The sequence below is a fragment of the Poromitra crassiceps genome (genome assembly GCF_964638095.1).
Source record: "Poromitra crassiceps genome assembly, chromosome: 6".
NCBI classification, from domain to species: domain Eukaryota; kingdom Metazoa; phylum Chordata; class Actinopteri; order Beryciformes; family Melamphaidae; genus Poromitra; species Poromitra crassiceps.
In genome coordinates, this window is record NC_139627.1 from 54,591,882 (window position 1) to 54,605,264 (window position 13,383).

Sequence of the window (13,383 nt, forward strand, 5' to 3'; positions counted from 1 at the left end):
ACCAGCGCTCCTCATGTTTATTCAAATTCATTAAATGATTATTTGATCTGAGTCCAGTGAAGTCAACACTTAGGCCTACTTGCTGTCCTCGTTTGTGTTGAATAAACTCATATTGGGCCTGTTTGTCCTGTGTACAGTATCATTCATCACCTGCTTGTCTGATGTTGGAGATTTGGTTTGGACTTGGAGTCTTGTCTCGCTCTGTTCTGATTACAGGTTTGATCCGGTTCAGATTGAAGCACCAAAACATATTTTTGCCACTTTCCTAATGTGTTTACGGCCTCAATCGCTAGTTTCAAGTCTTCTTCAACACAGCATGATGTCCATTTTGGACTCAGTCCATTTTACACATCCGTTACAATGTAATTACTTATGAACATAATTTATAACTATTGGTAATTACTGTGTAATTACATTTGGTGTTGATGTGTAATTACAAATAGGTCATATTATGTAACTAGGGTACCTGTAAAATAAAGGGTCCATTCTTATACTATTATATGAATATAATTTGCCCCCTGAGCTGTCATTGACATTATACGAGTTCTGTTCCAAAATTAGATAGTAACTATTTGAAAAAGTGACACCTTCCAAAAATGATTAGTATAAAATTGCATCAAACTGCATTACTTTTTAAAATATTTTAGGTGATGTAGTTGCTGCATCCTCTAGATTTGACAGAAATGGAATGAACCCCAGGTGGTTTTCTTACTAGGATGGCTATTTAGTATCTTGGGAATGAACTTGTGTGCCATGACATGCAAGCAACACTTTGGTGAAATATCAATGAGCAACTTTTATCTTGACCTAAAGTAATTGTTGCATAATTGTCCTCTTTACATTCCATTCTTATTCACATTGATGTTGATCAATTTGCTAACCCTATCCCACTTAAAAGCATGGCCACTTGATTTGATTTGTTTTTTAGTTTTTTTGCTCTCCATGTGGCAGGCATTGTAGAAGTCGACCTTCATGAATTTATCCCACATATATCCTTCATCTGTCATGCAGACATTTCTTTCTTGAATACAGTAGAACCATAGTAGCATCATTTAAAATAACATAACATCTCTGGCAAACTAGATTTTTCTGAAGAAGAAGAAAATCCTCTAGGAAAATGTGTGCCAAAGTGCACCGGCAGTTTGGAAAGCACACACATGAAACGGTGGATAGGTCTGTACGTAAATCCTTTAATAATTTCCTGCTTATTAAACACACTTAGTATCTTCATGGTGTAAATCAGCAAACAAATAAACATAATTGTATTTTCTGTAGTAAATGACAAAACATACAGTATTAATCTGAACAATTATACACCTATTCATATATATATATATATATATATATATATATATATATATATATATATATATATATGTAAGGGATAATGTATACTGAGCCGGTGATTACTGTGGAAATAATGACCGACAGGTGAATGATTTAGCCCGACGCGCAGCGGAGGGCTTAATATTCACCTGTCGGTCATTATTTCCAGTAATCACCGGCTCACTATACATTATCCCGCTTAGAACACGGCCTACAACTAAATTATTCAATAATCTGACAAAAATAATTATTCAAATAGATTTCTTAATAGCGTTTTCAACACAAAGCGGTTTCATTCGTAATTGGCACACAAGACACCACAGCTGCAACTGGTTGGCCTAATTAGTAGTGTCTGCAGACAAAATGCTCTTATCAACTGATTAATCCAGGTGTGGCAGAGCAGCGGTCGGTTGTCGAGAAATAATGACCGGTGAATATTGTTGATTGACCAATCAGAATCGAGTATTCGAGAGAGCCGTGTTCTAAATATATATATGCGCACAAAATACAAATATAGATTTATGTATGGCATCTCACACTACTAACATTACCATCTGTTTTTACAGATATCAGCTCTCTGTTTTGTTGTGTTCAACACAAGACATGTGCGAGAGCTATCTGACCTCTGACGTCTCTGAATGGGAGGAGTCCCGGTGTGGTGCCCCGCACGTCTTGGTGCCCCACATGAGGCTCCTATGATGTCCCGCCTCAAACAGCTGGCAGGGAAACTAGTCCAATCCCTGTTGATCCACCAATGGGTATTATGGGAGATCGAGGCTATCTTGACTCATGCCAAGCAGGAAGTGAAAGGAGGGGTCACTCATGTCGATTTTTTCCCCCAAAGCTTTTATTGCCAAAAATATGTTTTAAATTAAGCAGTTGTGGTGTACCTCTGGCTGTTTATGTGCCCTTCTTTGCCAGTGTCTCAAACTCATGTAACTGGTTGTCACTGGGAGGCATTATGTCTTCAGCACGAGACCCGACCTGGCTCGCACGAGCCCTTCGCTCACAGTACTTCGCTCACGGTACTTCACTCACAGTACGATGCGACCACAAAAGTTGAACGTTCACTGTCTCATCTGATCCGTTACTTGGTCTTCCTTGAGTCGTGAAACAGGGTTGTTTGAACGTGGATGGTTTACACCAGACGGTGGTTTTGTATCACACAGCATCAACCACATTATTCTCACACACAGCTCTCATCTTTGTCCTTGTCTCCCTGCCTTTTTTCTGGCTGGTACTTGTCCGTCCCCACCCTGGGTAAAGAGAAGTCATTTGCGCCACCACTAGAGTGTGCTGCTGACCCATTCCGCAATTCCCCCACATCCCTCAGGGGCAGCTGGGTGGAGGTGTATGCCAGTGGGGGGATGGTGTTAACCAGGATGAGGTGAAGAGGCTTGTTCTCTGGCTGGTACTGGCAGCGAACGTAGCGTGAGAACGCCGCCCGGTACGTTTTATTGAAAAGCGTGTAGACCAGCGGGTTGACAGCAGAGGAGAGGTACCCGACCCAGACGAAGATGTTCAGCAGCCCTCCCATGAGGTCCGGGTCGCAGGCTGGCAAGTCGCACACCACCATCAGCACGTTGATGATGAAGAACGGGCACCACATGACCACAAAGAGGAAGAACACCACCCCAAGGACCTTGGAGTAGGAGTGGACAAGAAATACATATCAATATATATCCCAATAACATGCTTCAATGACAATATCTTTAAATACATTTCAGATGTTTTCAATATACATTATTTACAGCATCAGTCACTGACTGATGCAGCGCCCTTTCTCTACAGTGCTAAGTCAGTGCAATGCATCCAAGCAGAAAACAACAGACTTGGCACATTCGTTTTTCAGACATGTTTGTAGGTGCAGACATCCATTGCGACTTAAATGGACGTTCTTGGCAGTTGTTTTCATGGCCTTTGTAGGGTTAACACACTAATTGACTAATATGGTAATAATTCCCATACCGACGGGGTGTAACAATACGCATATTTGTACCAAACCATTTAGGTACAAGGCTTTTGGTTCACTCCGCATTGCAAACCGAAAACCCAAACAAATCTTTCACTGCAAGTCGTCGACACGGATATCGTGGTTAACTAAAACTGAGACGAAAAAGACAAAAGGTATTAAAAAAGAAAACATTGCCATAAATTGAAATAAAAAAATAAACTGAACCGTGAACATAATAAAATAAACAAATAAAATGAATAAAATATATTAAAACATAATTAAATCAAGGACATTTCTCTGGCCTTTCTACTTTTTTGCTATATTGAAAATGTACTGAACCATGAATTTTGTGAAGCGTTACAGGCCTAGTATCGACTGATATGAAGAAGTATATCGCGATATAGATTTTGCCAATATCGCTCCTACCTTGGAGGCCTTTTGCTCATTGCTGATGGACTGCATGGTGCGCCGGCCAAACAACGATCCAGAGCCGTCACCTCTCTCCACGGCCTCGCGGCTTATCGAGCGTCTGAAGAGCTTCTCTGAGGAGAGCGAGGCTTGGGGTAAGAAGCCAAAAGTGAATGTGGTGCTCCATTTTGGCCGCGGGACCAGCTGGTCTAAGCAGAGGGTGGCTTCGTTCTGCAGGGCGTTGATGGTCAGGAAGTAGGTGACCACCATGATGGTGAGGGGGACGAAGAAAGCCACAAAGGAGCCAACCAGCACAAAGCTGTCGTCTGTCAGCTGACAGCTGCCATCTTTGAAGACCTTGGAGTGGTCTCTCAGTCCCAACACTGGAATAGGCATGGAGATTCCTGCAGAGAGGCAAGGGAAGAGGGACGAGAAGTAGACACACCGAGAGAGGGAGCGAGCGAGGAAGGAGACAGAGAGACGGAGGGAGGAAGGAGACCGAGAGAGGGAGGGAGGAAGGAGACAGAGAGAGAGAGGGAGGGAGGAAGGAGACAGAGAGAGGGAGGAAAGAAACAGAGAGAGGGAGGGAGGGAGGAAGGAGGACAGAGAGAGGGAGGGAGGGAGGGAGGGAGGAAGACAGAGAGAGGGAGGGAGGGAGGAGACAGACAGAGGGAGGGAGGGAGGAGGACAGAGGGAGGGAGGGAGGAGGACAGAGGGAGGGAGGAGACAGAGAGAGGGAGGGAGGAGGACAGAGGGAGGGAGGAAGGAAGACGGAGGGAGGGAGAAGACAGAGGGAGGGAGGAAGGAGACAGAGAGAGAGAGGGAGGGAGGAAGGAAGACAGAGAGAGGGAGGGAGGGAGGAAGGAAGACAGAGAGAGGGAGGGAGGGAGGAAGGAAGACAGAGAGAGGGAGGGAGGAGGACAGAGGGAGGGAGGAGGACAGAGGGAGGGAGGGAGGAGACAGAGGGAGGGAGGGAGGAAGGAAGACAGAGAGAGGGAGGGAGGAGGACAGAGGGAGGGAGGGAGGAGACAGGCAGAGGGAGGGAGGGAGGAGGACAGAGGGAGGGAGGAGACAGAGAGAGGGAGGGAGGAGGACAGAGGGAGGGAGGAAGGGTACAACAAAATATGATGTGAGTTTCTATTCGCCTTGCACAGAAAACCTTTTACTTTTATACTTGAGTACATTTCAGAGCCTGTACTTTTTTCCTTTTACTTGAGTAATTAAGTTGAATCAGTACTTCTGCTTTACCAGTCTCTTTTTTTTACACAAATAACTGTACTTCTACTTAATCAGAGCAACAATGTGATACATTTGGAATGACAAGAAAAAATTACACGTCTGTGCAATAGGCTAAGTAGTAGGCCTAAATAACTCAGATATAGGGTTTGCAATTGTAACGTTCCATATAATGAAGTATCTCATGCTTGTTGATTTAATGATTGTTTTGCACCTGCTGCTCATGTTTGAGATACTTCTGGCTCGCCTGGAAAGAAGGTGGGAGCAGCAGAGTACAGTCAGCCAATCAGAGGCAGAGAGGGGCGGGTCATGCCTTCGCCTAGCCTTCGCCATCATGGGAAAAAAAATATTGCGTCCCTCATCTAGCAAAGCCTTCTGCAGGCTCACCTCACCGGAATGAGTTTTGAAATGGAGGGACAATAAAATGTCCCCCCACTGACATTATTGGTAAACAACACGATAGCGTCATATGTAATGGACATGAGTGTACCACAAGCCACCTAGTGTTTTTGAGGTGTACTGCAGCCAATGCGCAGAGTTAACGTTCAAGTATGCACAGTATTGCTGGCGGCGGCGGCAAGGCTCCAAGTCGAGGCTGTGCAGAACCCTGTCAGCACCTACAAAATAACATCTCAGAGGGCGTCACTGAACTGCACAACCGACTCACCCATGGTGCCAACATTTCAACATTGTGAAGCAATGTAAATAACATGTAGAACAGCACTATTAGTTGACAATAACCTTGCAGATAACTAACATCACACATGTAGAACAGGAAGTCCTTTAACCTCCCAAAGCACATTACTGTAATAAACACATCTACCCCAGAGCATGCTGGGAACTCCGCCTCTTTAAACCCCAAACCAATGGAGAAGTTCAGTATGTTGCAGGAGGGGGCGGCTGCAGCAAGGCCCTGTCAGAGGCCCCCCTGTCACAGCTTTAGCAAAGAGATACCTGTGATGCTTGTCAAAGTGGATATAAATTGTATGATCATATTCAGCCAGACAGTCAGATGGAGATTTAAAATGGTGAGCATTTTTTATTTTTTACTACTGGGGGAACCTGCCCCCCCCATTAACTCCGGCAATGCCAACACTTTTTTCCCTCTCTCTCTCTCTGTTCTATGTCTCTCATCCAGAGGACACCCACGTTGCATTCAGGTACAGTCAGTTAGATTCAGCTGCGGGTGGTGGTGGTGGTGGTGGTGGTGGTTGCTTAAACCTGCACTAAACCTCTGGTGTCACTCCACATTTACTCTTTAGGCTTTAGACAAGGTGCAACAATAGTCTACTGGAAATTTCTTGGACCCAGTAATGTTGTTTCTTATGAACTTTTATGATTGAAATGTCATATTTATGCCTAGTGGATGAAATTCAACTTGGTTGCTAAACCCCTTTTAGCAACCAAGTTGAATTTCATCCACTAGGCATAAATATGACATTTCAATCATAAAAGTTAATAAGAAACAACATTACCTTGCCTTGCCTTGTCTGAGGAGCTGACTTCCTGATCCATGATTCCCGTGGGCGGAGCTCCAACTTGATCTGAGTGGAGAAAAACTAGTCCCGACGGACACTCAAGGGTCACGGAGTTATCAAGTTTGACTCCTAAAGAAAGCATGCATGTGTTATGACATCTCATTTCAACAATAAAACCGCAGGCTTGCAGTTGATCAGACCGGCGCTATTTATTGGCACTATTTTCTGGCTAGTATCACTCCGCGCACTGCAGCCGCAGAAGCCATTACCGGTGTGTTCAGGTGTTTCAGACAGCGCAGGCTGTCTACAAAAAGTTAATAAACATGTCTGACTATTCGAGCGATGATGATGATGATATGCTGTTGACAGAAGATTCTAGGGGTTATCTTTATGAACCTGAATACACCGATGAGGAACTTCGTCAGATCGACCTCGAACGGCCAGAGAGAGAGAGAAGTGGAGGCTGAGCAAGGAGACGCAGATGGGCCCGCGGCTGCAGAGAGGAGAGAGAGGGTGAATGAAAAATGGTGGTGCACTTGTCATAAGTGCCAGCCGATGCCAACGGAGTTGGAGAGCTACTGCTGCCGGGAGTGGGATCTAGTCGTGCCACAGATGCAAGATCTCATCTCAGAGGACGCCAGCGCATGTGCTTCTGCCTGCATCACCAACCATCCAGACTTCCCTGCCATCCTGAATGCTGGCGGCTTGAGGACGTTTTTCAACGTCCCCAAAATCAACTGGAAGAAGCGTCCCAGTAAAGTAAGTGCTATGGCTCTAATAATAGTAATTATTTAGCAGTTGTATTTGAGTGGTGGCTAAAGTATTCACTAGGATGCTACTTTATAACCTTACTGATCTGTAATATTACAGTTGTGTAGGCTATATCCTATAATTTAACTTCTTGTTCTGTCAGAATACATCAATAGAATAGTTCTGTCATACATAAATAACAGCCAAGGTGTATAGCATCATATAGCCTACTCTACCATATCAACCAGTCAACCATAGAGAAATGTTCATGAATTGTCTTGATTAGCACATTACAGTATGCACATAATAAACATGTTGTTGTATTGTTTCAGTCAGTACAGGCTGATTGGCTACCGGATGGTACTGGAATGGGCCCTAAATGGACAACAGCTTGGTAAAGGCATCAGGAGAGTTCTTCCCTCATGTGTGGTGGATAGGATCCGCAAGGAATATCCATCACCAAATGGACAATATGTGGGATTCAAGGAGTCTGAGGAATCACTGGATTTGTTTGAGGTCTTTTGAAGTCACATTGTGAACGTTTATTTTCAACATGTATGTGTTACACTTGAAACGATAGTGTTCCCTTTTCCTTGAAAGTATTTCTCAGCATTGTTTTGTAAAAGAAATGCACATATATGTTTCCAATTGTTCCATGTCATTGTGTTTTTGGATAAAGTGCAAAAAATATAAACATGTACCAAAAAATAAAACTAAATACTTTGAGTAATACATACACCAGTCACGATCCAATTATTATATACATAAACCAAGCAAAATTGTATTAGCAGCACTCAGTTAGCTAACAACCTATAACTGAAGTGATAATGCTCTGTGACCAAACAACATTTTGGTTTGTCCATATGACATTTTAGCTTTGAAAACGTGTGCACATTTTTGCCACCACATCAGCTTTGTCCGGCTTTGGGGTAGGAGCTATATTGTCCGGGAGGTGGACTGCAGGATGGATGTGGGACCCCTCATCTCCAGGCTTTCTGTCCAGTCGCCGTTGAATGACACGCTGCACCAAGTCCTTCCTGTTGAATGACACGCTGCACCAAGTCCTTCCTGAAGTCCTGGTTGGTTGGCTCATAGACCTTCCTGGTTTGATTGCCTGGAGTGAAATACATTATATTTCTCTTTTCCTGAGGGAGTAATAATATTGAGTTGCATGTTAGTACAACAGGACTATGTACAGTTATGTGAAAATGTGATTTTCTTGTGCCTCTCACACAGCATTGCAGACAATGTGCTGTCATATTCTAGCTTATTCTTTCATGCTTACCAGACAGAGTAGTATCATGTTGACGGCCAACATTGTGGTTGTGGTCAATGATACTCAGTTGGGTTCGTGCCAGCATGGTCGGGTATTTGAAGTGCCTCCTCTTCTCGGCATACTTCAACATAGAACTGTGGAAAACCTCGAGATGTCCTGAAACAACAGATTTTATTCAGACATTTTTCTTGAAAGAAGAGTCGATGCACACCCTCACAATCTTATGGATAGGTGCGTCGGAGGAGGAGAGAGTCCATAAGCAGAAGAAAGAATTCCCGCACACTATCCAGTTACTGGCAAACTATATTACAACGTTTCGGTCACTCAGACCTTCATCAGGTTATTTTACCTGATGAAGGTCTGTGTGACCGAAACATTGTAATATAGTTTGTCAGTAACTGGAGAGTGTGCGGGAATTCTTTCTTCTGCATTCAGACATTTATCCCCTTGCATTTCGATAACACAGCATCACACTATGACTAGTCCTAATGAGAAGCTTATTTCAACTTACCAGTGTGCTTGAACAAGGTCATTTGAGGCAGGTCTCTCAAGAGGTTTTGATCCAGCACAATAGCCTTGAGAGCGTTGTATGCTGCACTGCCCTTCCCCAGCCATTTCTTCCTTCGCTGTTGGTCTTCGTCGAGGTCACCATGGTAACACTTGTATTCAATCCCATCTTCTTCCCACCTGTGGATGCCACAGACATGAAGCAGGATAGAGGTCCACCGGCATCTCAAATCCTGTAGTTTGAAACATTTTTAATAGTGTAGTTAGCTAATTTGAAAATGTAAGTGGCTATGAATTCAAAGTTTCTCATGACATGCTTCACCATGCAATTTGGTGCTCATTGGATAGGATTGTCATCATGATAATCACCTGTAATTTGATTGCCATCACCTGTTTAGGACCAAGTTATCTACCATCAAATAATATGAACACCCATAGAACCATGTCATTTTGTATAGCCCTTTTTATATGGAGTAACATTTACTTCCTGTCAGCTAGTGTCTTATCAAACACTGCAACAGGAAGTAAAGTTTGGCCCATTTACATGACTTATGTTTCAAGCATGAAAAAGTCTATGACAAAAGATAAAATAAATTACAAATAAAATAAGCCTCACCATTTCATCCCCACCACAAGAGCTGCAGGACCACCAGAAGTGATTGCCCAAGGACTTGATCCATGGCTGCAAATCTCTGTTATCTTTTATCTTCTATTATTATTCTACTATTATTATTATTTATCTTTCTTCTTGGCTGCTGCAGTTGCCTTCTTCTTCACACCTACATAATGTAAAGAGAGGAAAAGGGGAAGCAGAACATGTAGAATAACCCAGACAATAGACCATTTTTTACAAATGACACAAAAGCCTGTCGTCACAAATAATGATTTCAGTTTGCATACGCAAAACCGGTGTGTTATTTCACACATTACACAAAGGAACAGATAAGAGAGAGAAAATAAATCACCTTTTGCGACATGCCAAGGATCAAACTGATGCTTTAGTTGTGGGTAGGACTCCCTCATTGTCTTCCTGATGGATGGGTGACGGTCCGTGGTGACGACATCAACTCCTACTGCAGAGTTCAACAGACGATCAAGACCCCTCCCGAAACCAACATTCTCCATCGCTGGTGAACTTGTGGCCCGAAACGTCACGCTGTGTGCATAATTATTAAATAAAGAAACCTAACGGGAGCTCCTTTGGTGTGCGGACCATTATTTTTTCACTGTGAGTATCCTTTTTGATCCAGCACCCAGGCCCAGTGTGGCCAACCTTTGGATGTGCGTGTCCCTGTCTACCTTTTGAACTTGTTGTTTCAGACACCTGTTGTATCATGTATGGCAAAAGAACAGTATAATAAAACAAAAACATACCAGTACAGTACTAGGGATCACCAAAAACACAAGGCTTCATTCTGCAATCTATTTTTGTATTCAGAACATAATTAACATAAACATAAACATAAAACATAAAAGAAAGAATATTTTTGTAGTCAGAACGCGGAAGTCCCGGACTTCCTGGTTCTTCACTGTTTCTGTCTATGGGATTTTTGAATGGGTTTTTGCCGCGATGCTTCAAATACGGTCTCTGGGCAACGCAAGATTAATCAAACGCGAACCAGAGTTCAGTCGGATAATCTTCACACATGAGGACCACTTTCATGAGTTTTGTAGCGTACATGCGAGCCCTAGAAGTAAAAAGCTTGAGCTAAGCTAATCCAGAACTACACACACTGTCGCATAGGCTTCCACGTCACGTCAGCACTCAACCTGGACTGTTGTTGATGTGTGCACTGATTGCCCCTGGCTGAACGGGCTGAACCAGGTGAGGGAAAGAGAATTTCCGTGTTCGTCCTTTGAGTGATGACGTTATTGACGTGTATATATCCCCATCGACTCAACAGTGTAGTCTCATTTAGCCGTTTGCTAGCTAGCCGCCCTTTTAACGGCACGTAAAAGCTTTAAAAAAAAAACTCATAAAAGTGGTCCTCGTGTGTGAAGATGATATTACTAAACACTGGTTCGCGTTTGATTAAGCCAGCGTTGCCCAGAGAGATTATTAGAAGCATCGCGCCAAAAACCCATTCAAAACTCCCATAGGCAAAAACAGTGAACAACCAGGACTGTTAGCATCGATGATTTCCGGACTCGTTCCTGCGGCTCTCTATTAGTTTCAGATATAGTCTGATAAGTTTATATTTTGGTCTGAGGGTGGCGCCAGAGGAAAGGCCAATAGGGTCAGCAAGGGTCAGTAGGTTGATCCTATACATAACAGTGATGCATAACATTGATATGCGACAGCATTGGCTCTCCAAATGTCAATACTCACCTGTTAGCACAGCAGCATTCATGCTATATGACCCCATTCAACTTCAACATCCTATACATGTATTCTCTCTATTCCTCTCACAAGGACATTACATGTATTACAGTAGATCATTGTTTGGGGAGTCACACAGATAAAGCTCAAGGGAAACTTTAGACTCCACACACCCAAAACCTTTCCTGCCACACATTGACCCTATATATTTTCCATAATAAACTATAATTCCAGTGTTCCAATTAGGTACATACACACTAAATCATGTTTCCCACTACAGTATAAAAGATAAAAATTTTACCTGAATTAAATCAGACATGATAATCTTCTTGGTTGCGTCATCTAAAAAGCTGTAGGTAGTGTACTTAGCACTGTAACCTGTGGAATCTGATCTGTAGATACAAAAAGGAGAAAATAACATATACAATTGTAGGGCGTGGTATGGGCACAGATTACCTGATTACATTTATATTACCATGGCCACACACACACACACACACACACACACACACACAACCACCATGGATGCAAACGAATACAACTTAGTACACGTATGCTCGATAACTCCAATACACACCTAGCATCACCACCAACATCTATGTGGCCACCTGCAGCAGTTTTTTCCTCGAGTTCAGACAGAATTTCTTCCTGCATGTCAGTGTACAAGGCCGTGGGAAGTAGGGGTCCTTGGGGTGATACAGCTCCCTCTGGTGGATGCTGGAAGTATTGCACGTTTACAAAAAAAAATCATTTAAAAAAAGTTTCATTACATTTTTGTTGGTTATGTTCACATTCTAACAATATTTTGACTTCAGTAAGTGGCTAATAATGGGTCTTAAGTAGTTAAGTTTAAAGAAATTATTCTTATTTTACGTTTCACGTTTCACGACACTTCCTGTTCTGTGTTCTGTTCCTGTCGGCTGTCGAAAAACAAGGCGGGCCACTTGAAGTTGACAGTGAATGAGGAGTGATGAGGAGTAACCTCGCGTCACCAGGCTCTTCTCGGCGAGAAAGAGCCTGGCTCCCGCCCACAATTGATTTTGTCACCCTACTGGTTCCCGCCTAGAGCCCGCCCTAGACCGGATGGCAGCGTTTCTAGCTCGTCAACTTTCACGTTAACTTGACAATTTGACCCAAGTATCAGAATCCTCTTTCACCGTTTTGACCGGTGTGTCAGGCGGTGGTGGCGGAGATGCCATATTGCATGAACGTTTTGTTTTATGTAACGCTAGCTTTGTTTTGATCAGACTCTAGTTTAGGTAACATCACCGCGTCAAGCTAACGGCAACAAAGACGTTGTTAGGCGCATTGCCATCCGGTGTTAATTCTGGGTCCGGGGTTTACGCCCCCATGACAAAAAGCGGGGTGGAAGGTGCCCAGACTAGATGAGGAGTGACAGAGGAGAGCAGTCAGAGAGAGAGCAGCTAGCCTGTAACGATGGTGTCAAAAAAGGATAAGCAAAGTCGAATTTCCGATTTCTTTACGAAGCCGCCACCGGCAACGGGCAGCAGCAAACGGGCTAAACTTTCAGACGCGCCCGCCACTGAATGCAACTGCTGCTGACTGCAAGTTATAGCAGCGCCAGTGATGTTATCCCGCTACCGCTAGCCGGGGCCCCGGCCGGCCCGGCGCTCTGGTGCTAACAGAGGTGGTGGACCAGGTGGAGGGGAGGAGGCCGAAGCGGAACCTCCTGTGGCAGCTGCTCTGCAGCAGGAAGAAAGAAATGGCTTTCTTAGAAATGGCTACACTACAGTGAAGAGACAGACAGACAGACAGCGTGTTTTGTTTTGCTTGCGTACAGTACTGGACACACCGTGGAGTTTGACCCACCCAGCCCGACTGAAACTTCATCTTCAGATGTTGGGAGACGTGTTCAGAGGGAGTGGTGATGATGGGCCTTATGTTATAAGAGGGTTCAGGATGTCGCCTCAGATCTCTCAAAACTCCATCCACAAACCAGAGCTCTCTTTGGAGAAGTAGAGAAACTCATAAAACTCTGCTTGTGTCTACCGATATCCGTCGCTTCTTCAGAGAGAAGTTTCTCTTAAAACCTGGCTGAGGAGCAGCATGTCCCAGGAGAGGCTGACTCACCTGACCTGACCCTACTCCATGTTCACAGAGACGTCCT

The 13,383-nt window shown here is 43.8% G+C and overlaps 1 protein-coding gene across 1 annotated transcript in view; it reads right to left on the bottom strand.

Annotated features, from left to right (window-relative positions):
* Window positions 1-2,512: 2,512 nt before the first annotated feature.
* Window positions 2,513-13,383, bottom strand: part of LOC310777980 (5-hydroxytryptamine receptor 2A-like) — a gene marked incomplete at both ends in the record, with an annotated part of 96,520 nt that continues 85,649 nt past the window's right edge. The window contains 2 exons of the mRNA XM_083638310.1: window positions 2,513-2,968; window positions 3,707-4,092. Of these exons, the coding sequence (XP_083494436.1) occupies window positions 2,513-2,968; window positions 3,707-4,092 (842 nt within the window). The remainder of the gene's footprint in view (window positions 2,969-3,706; window positions 4,093-13,383) is intronic.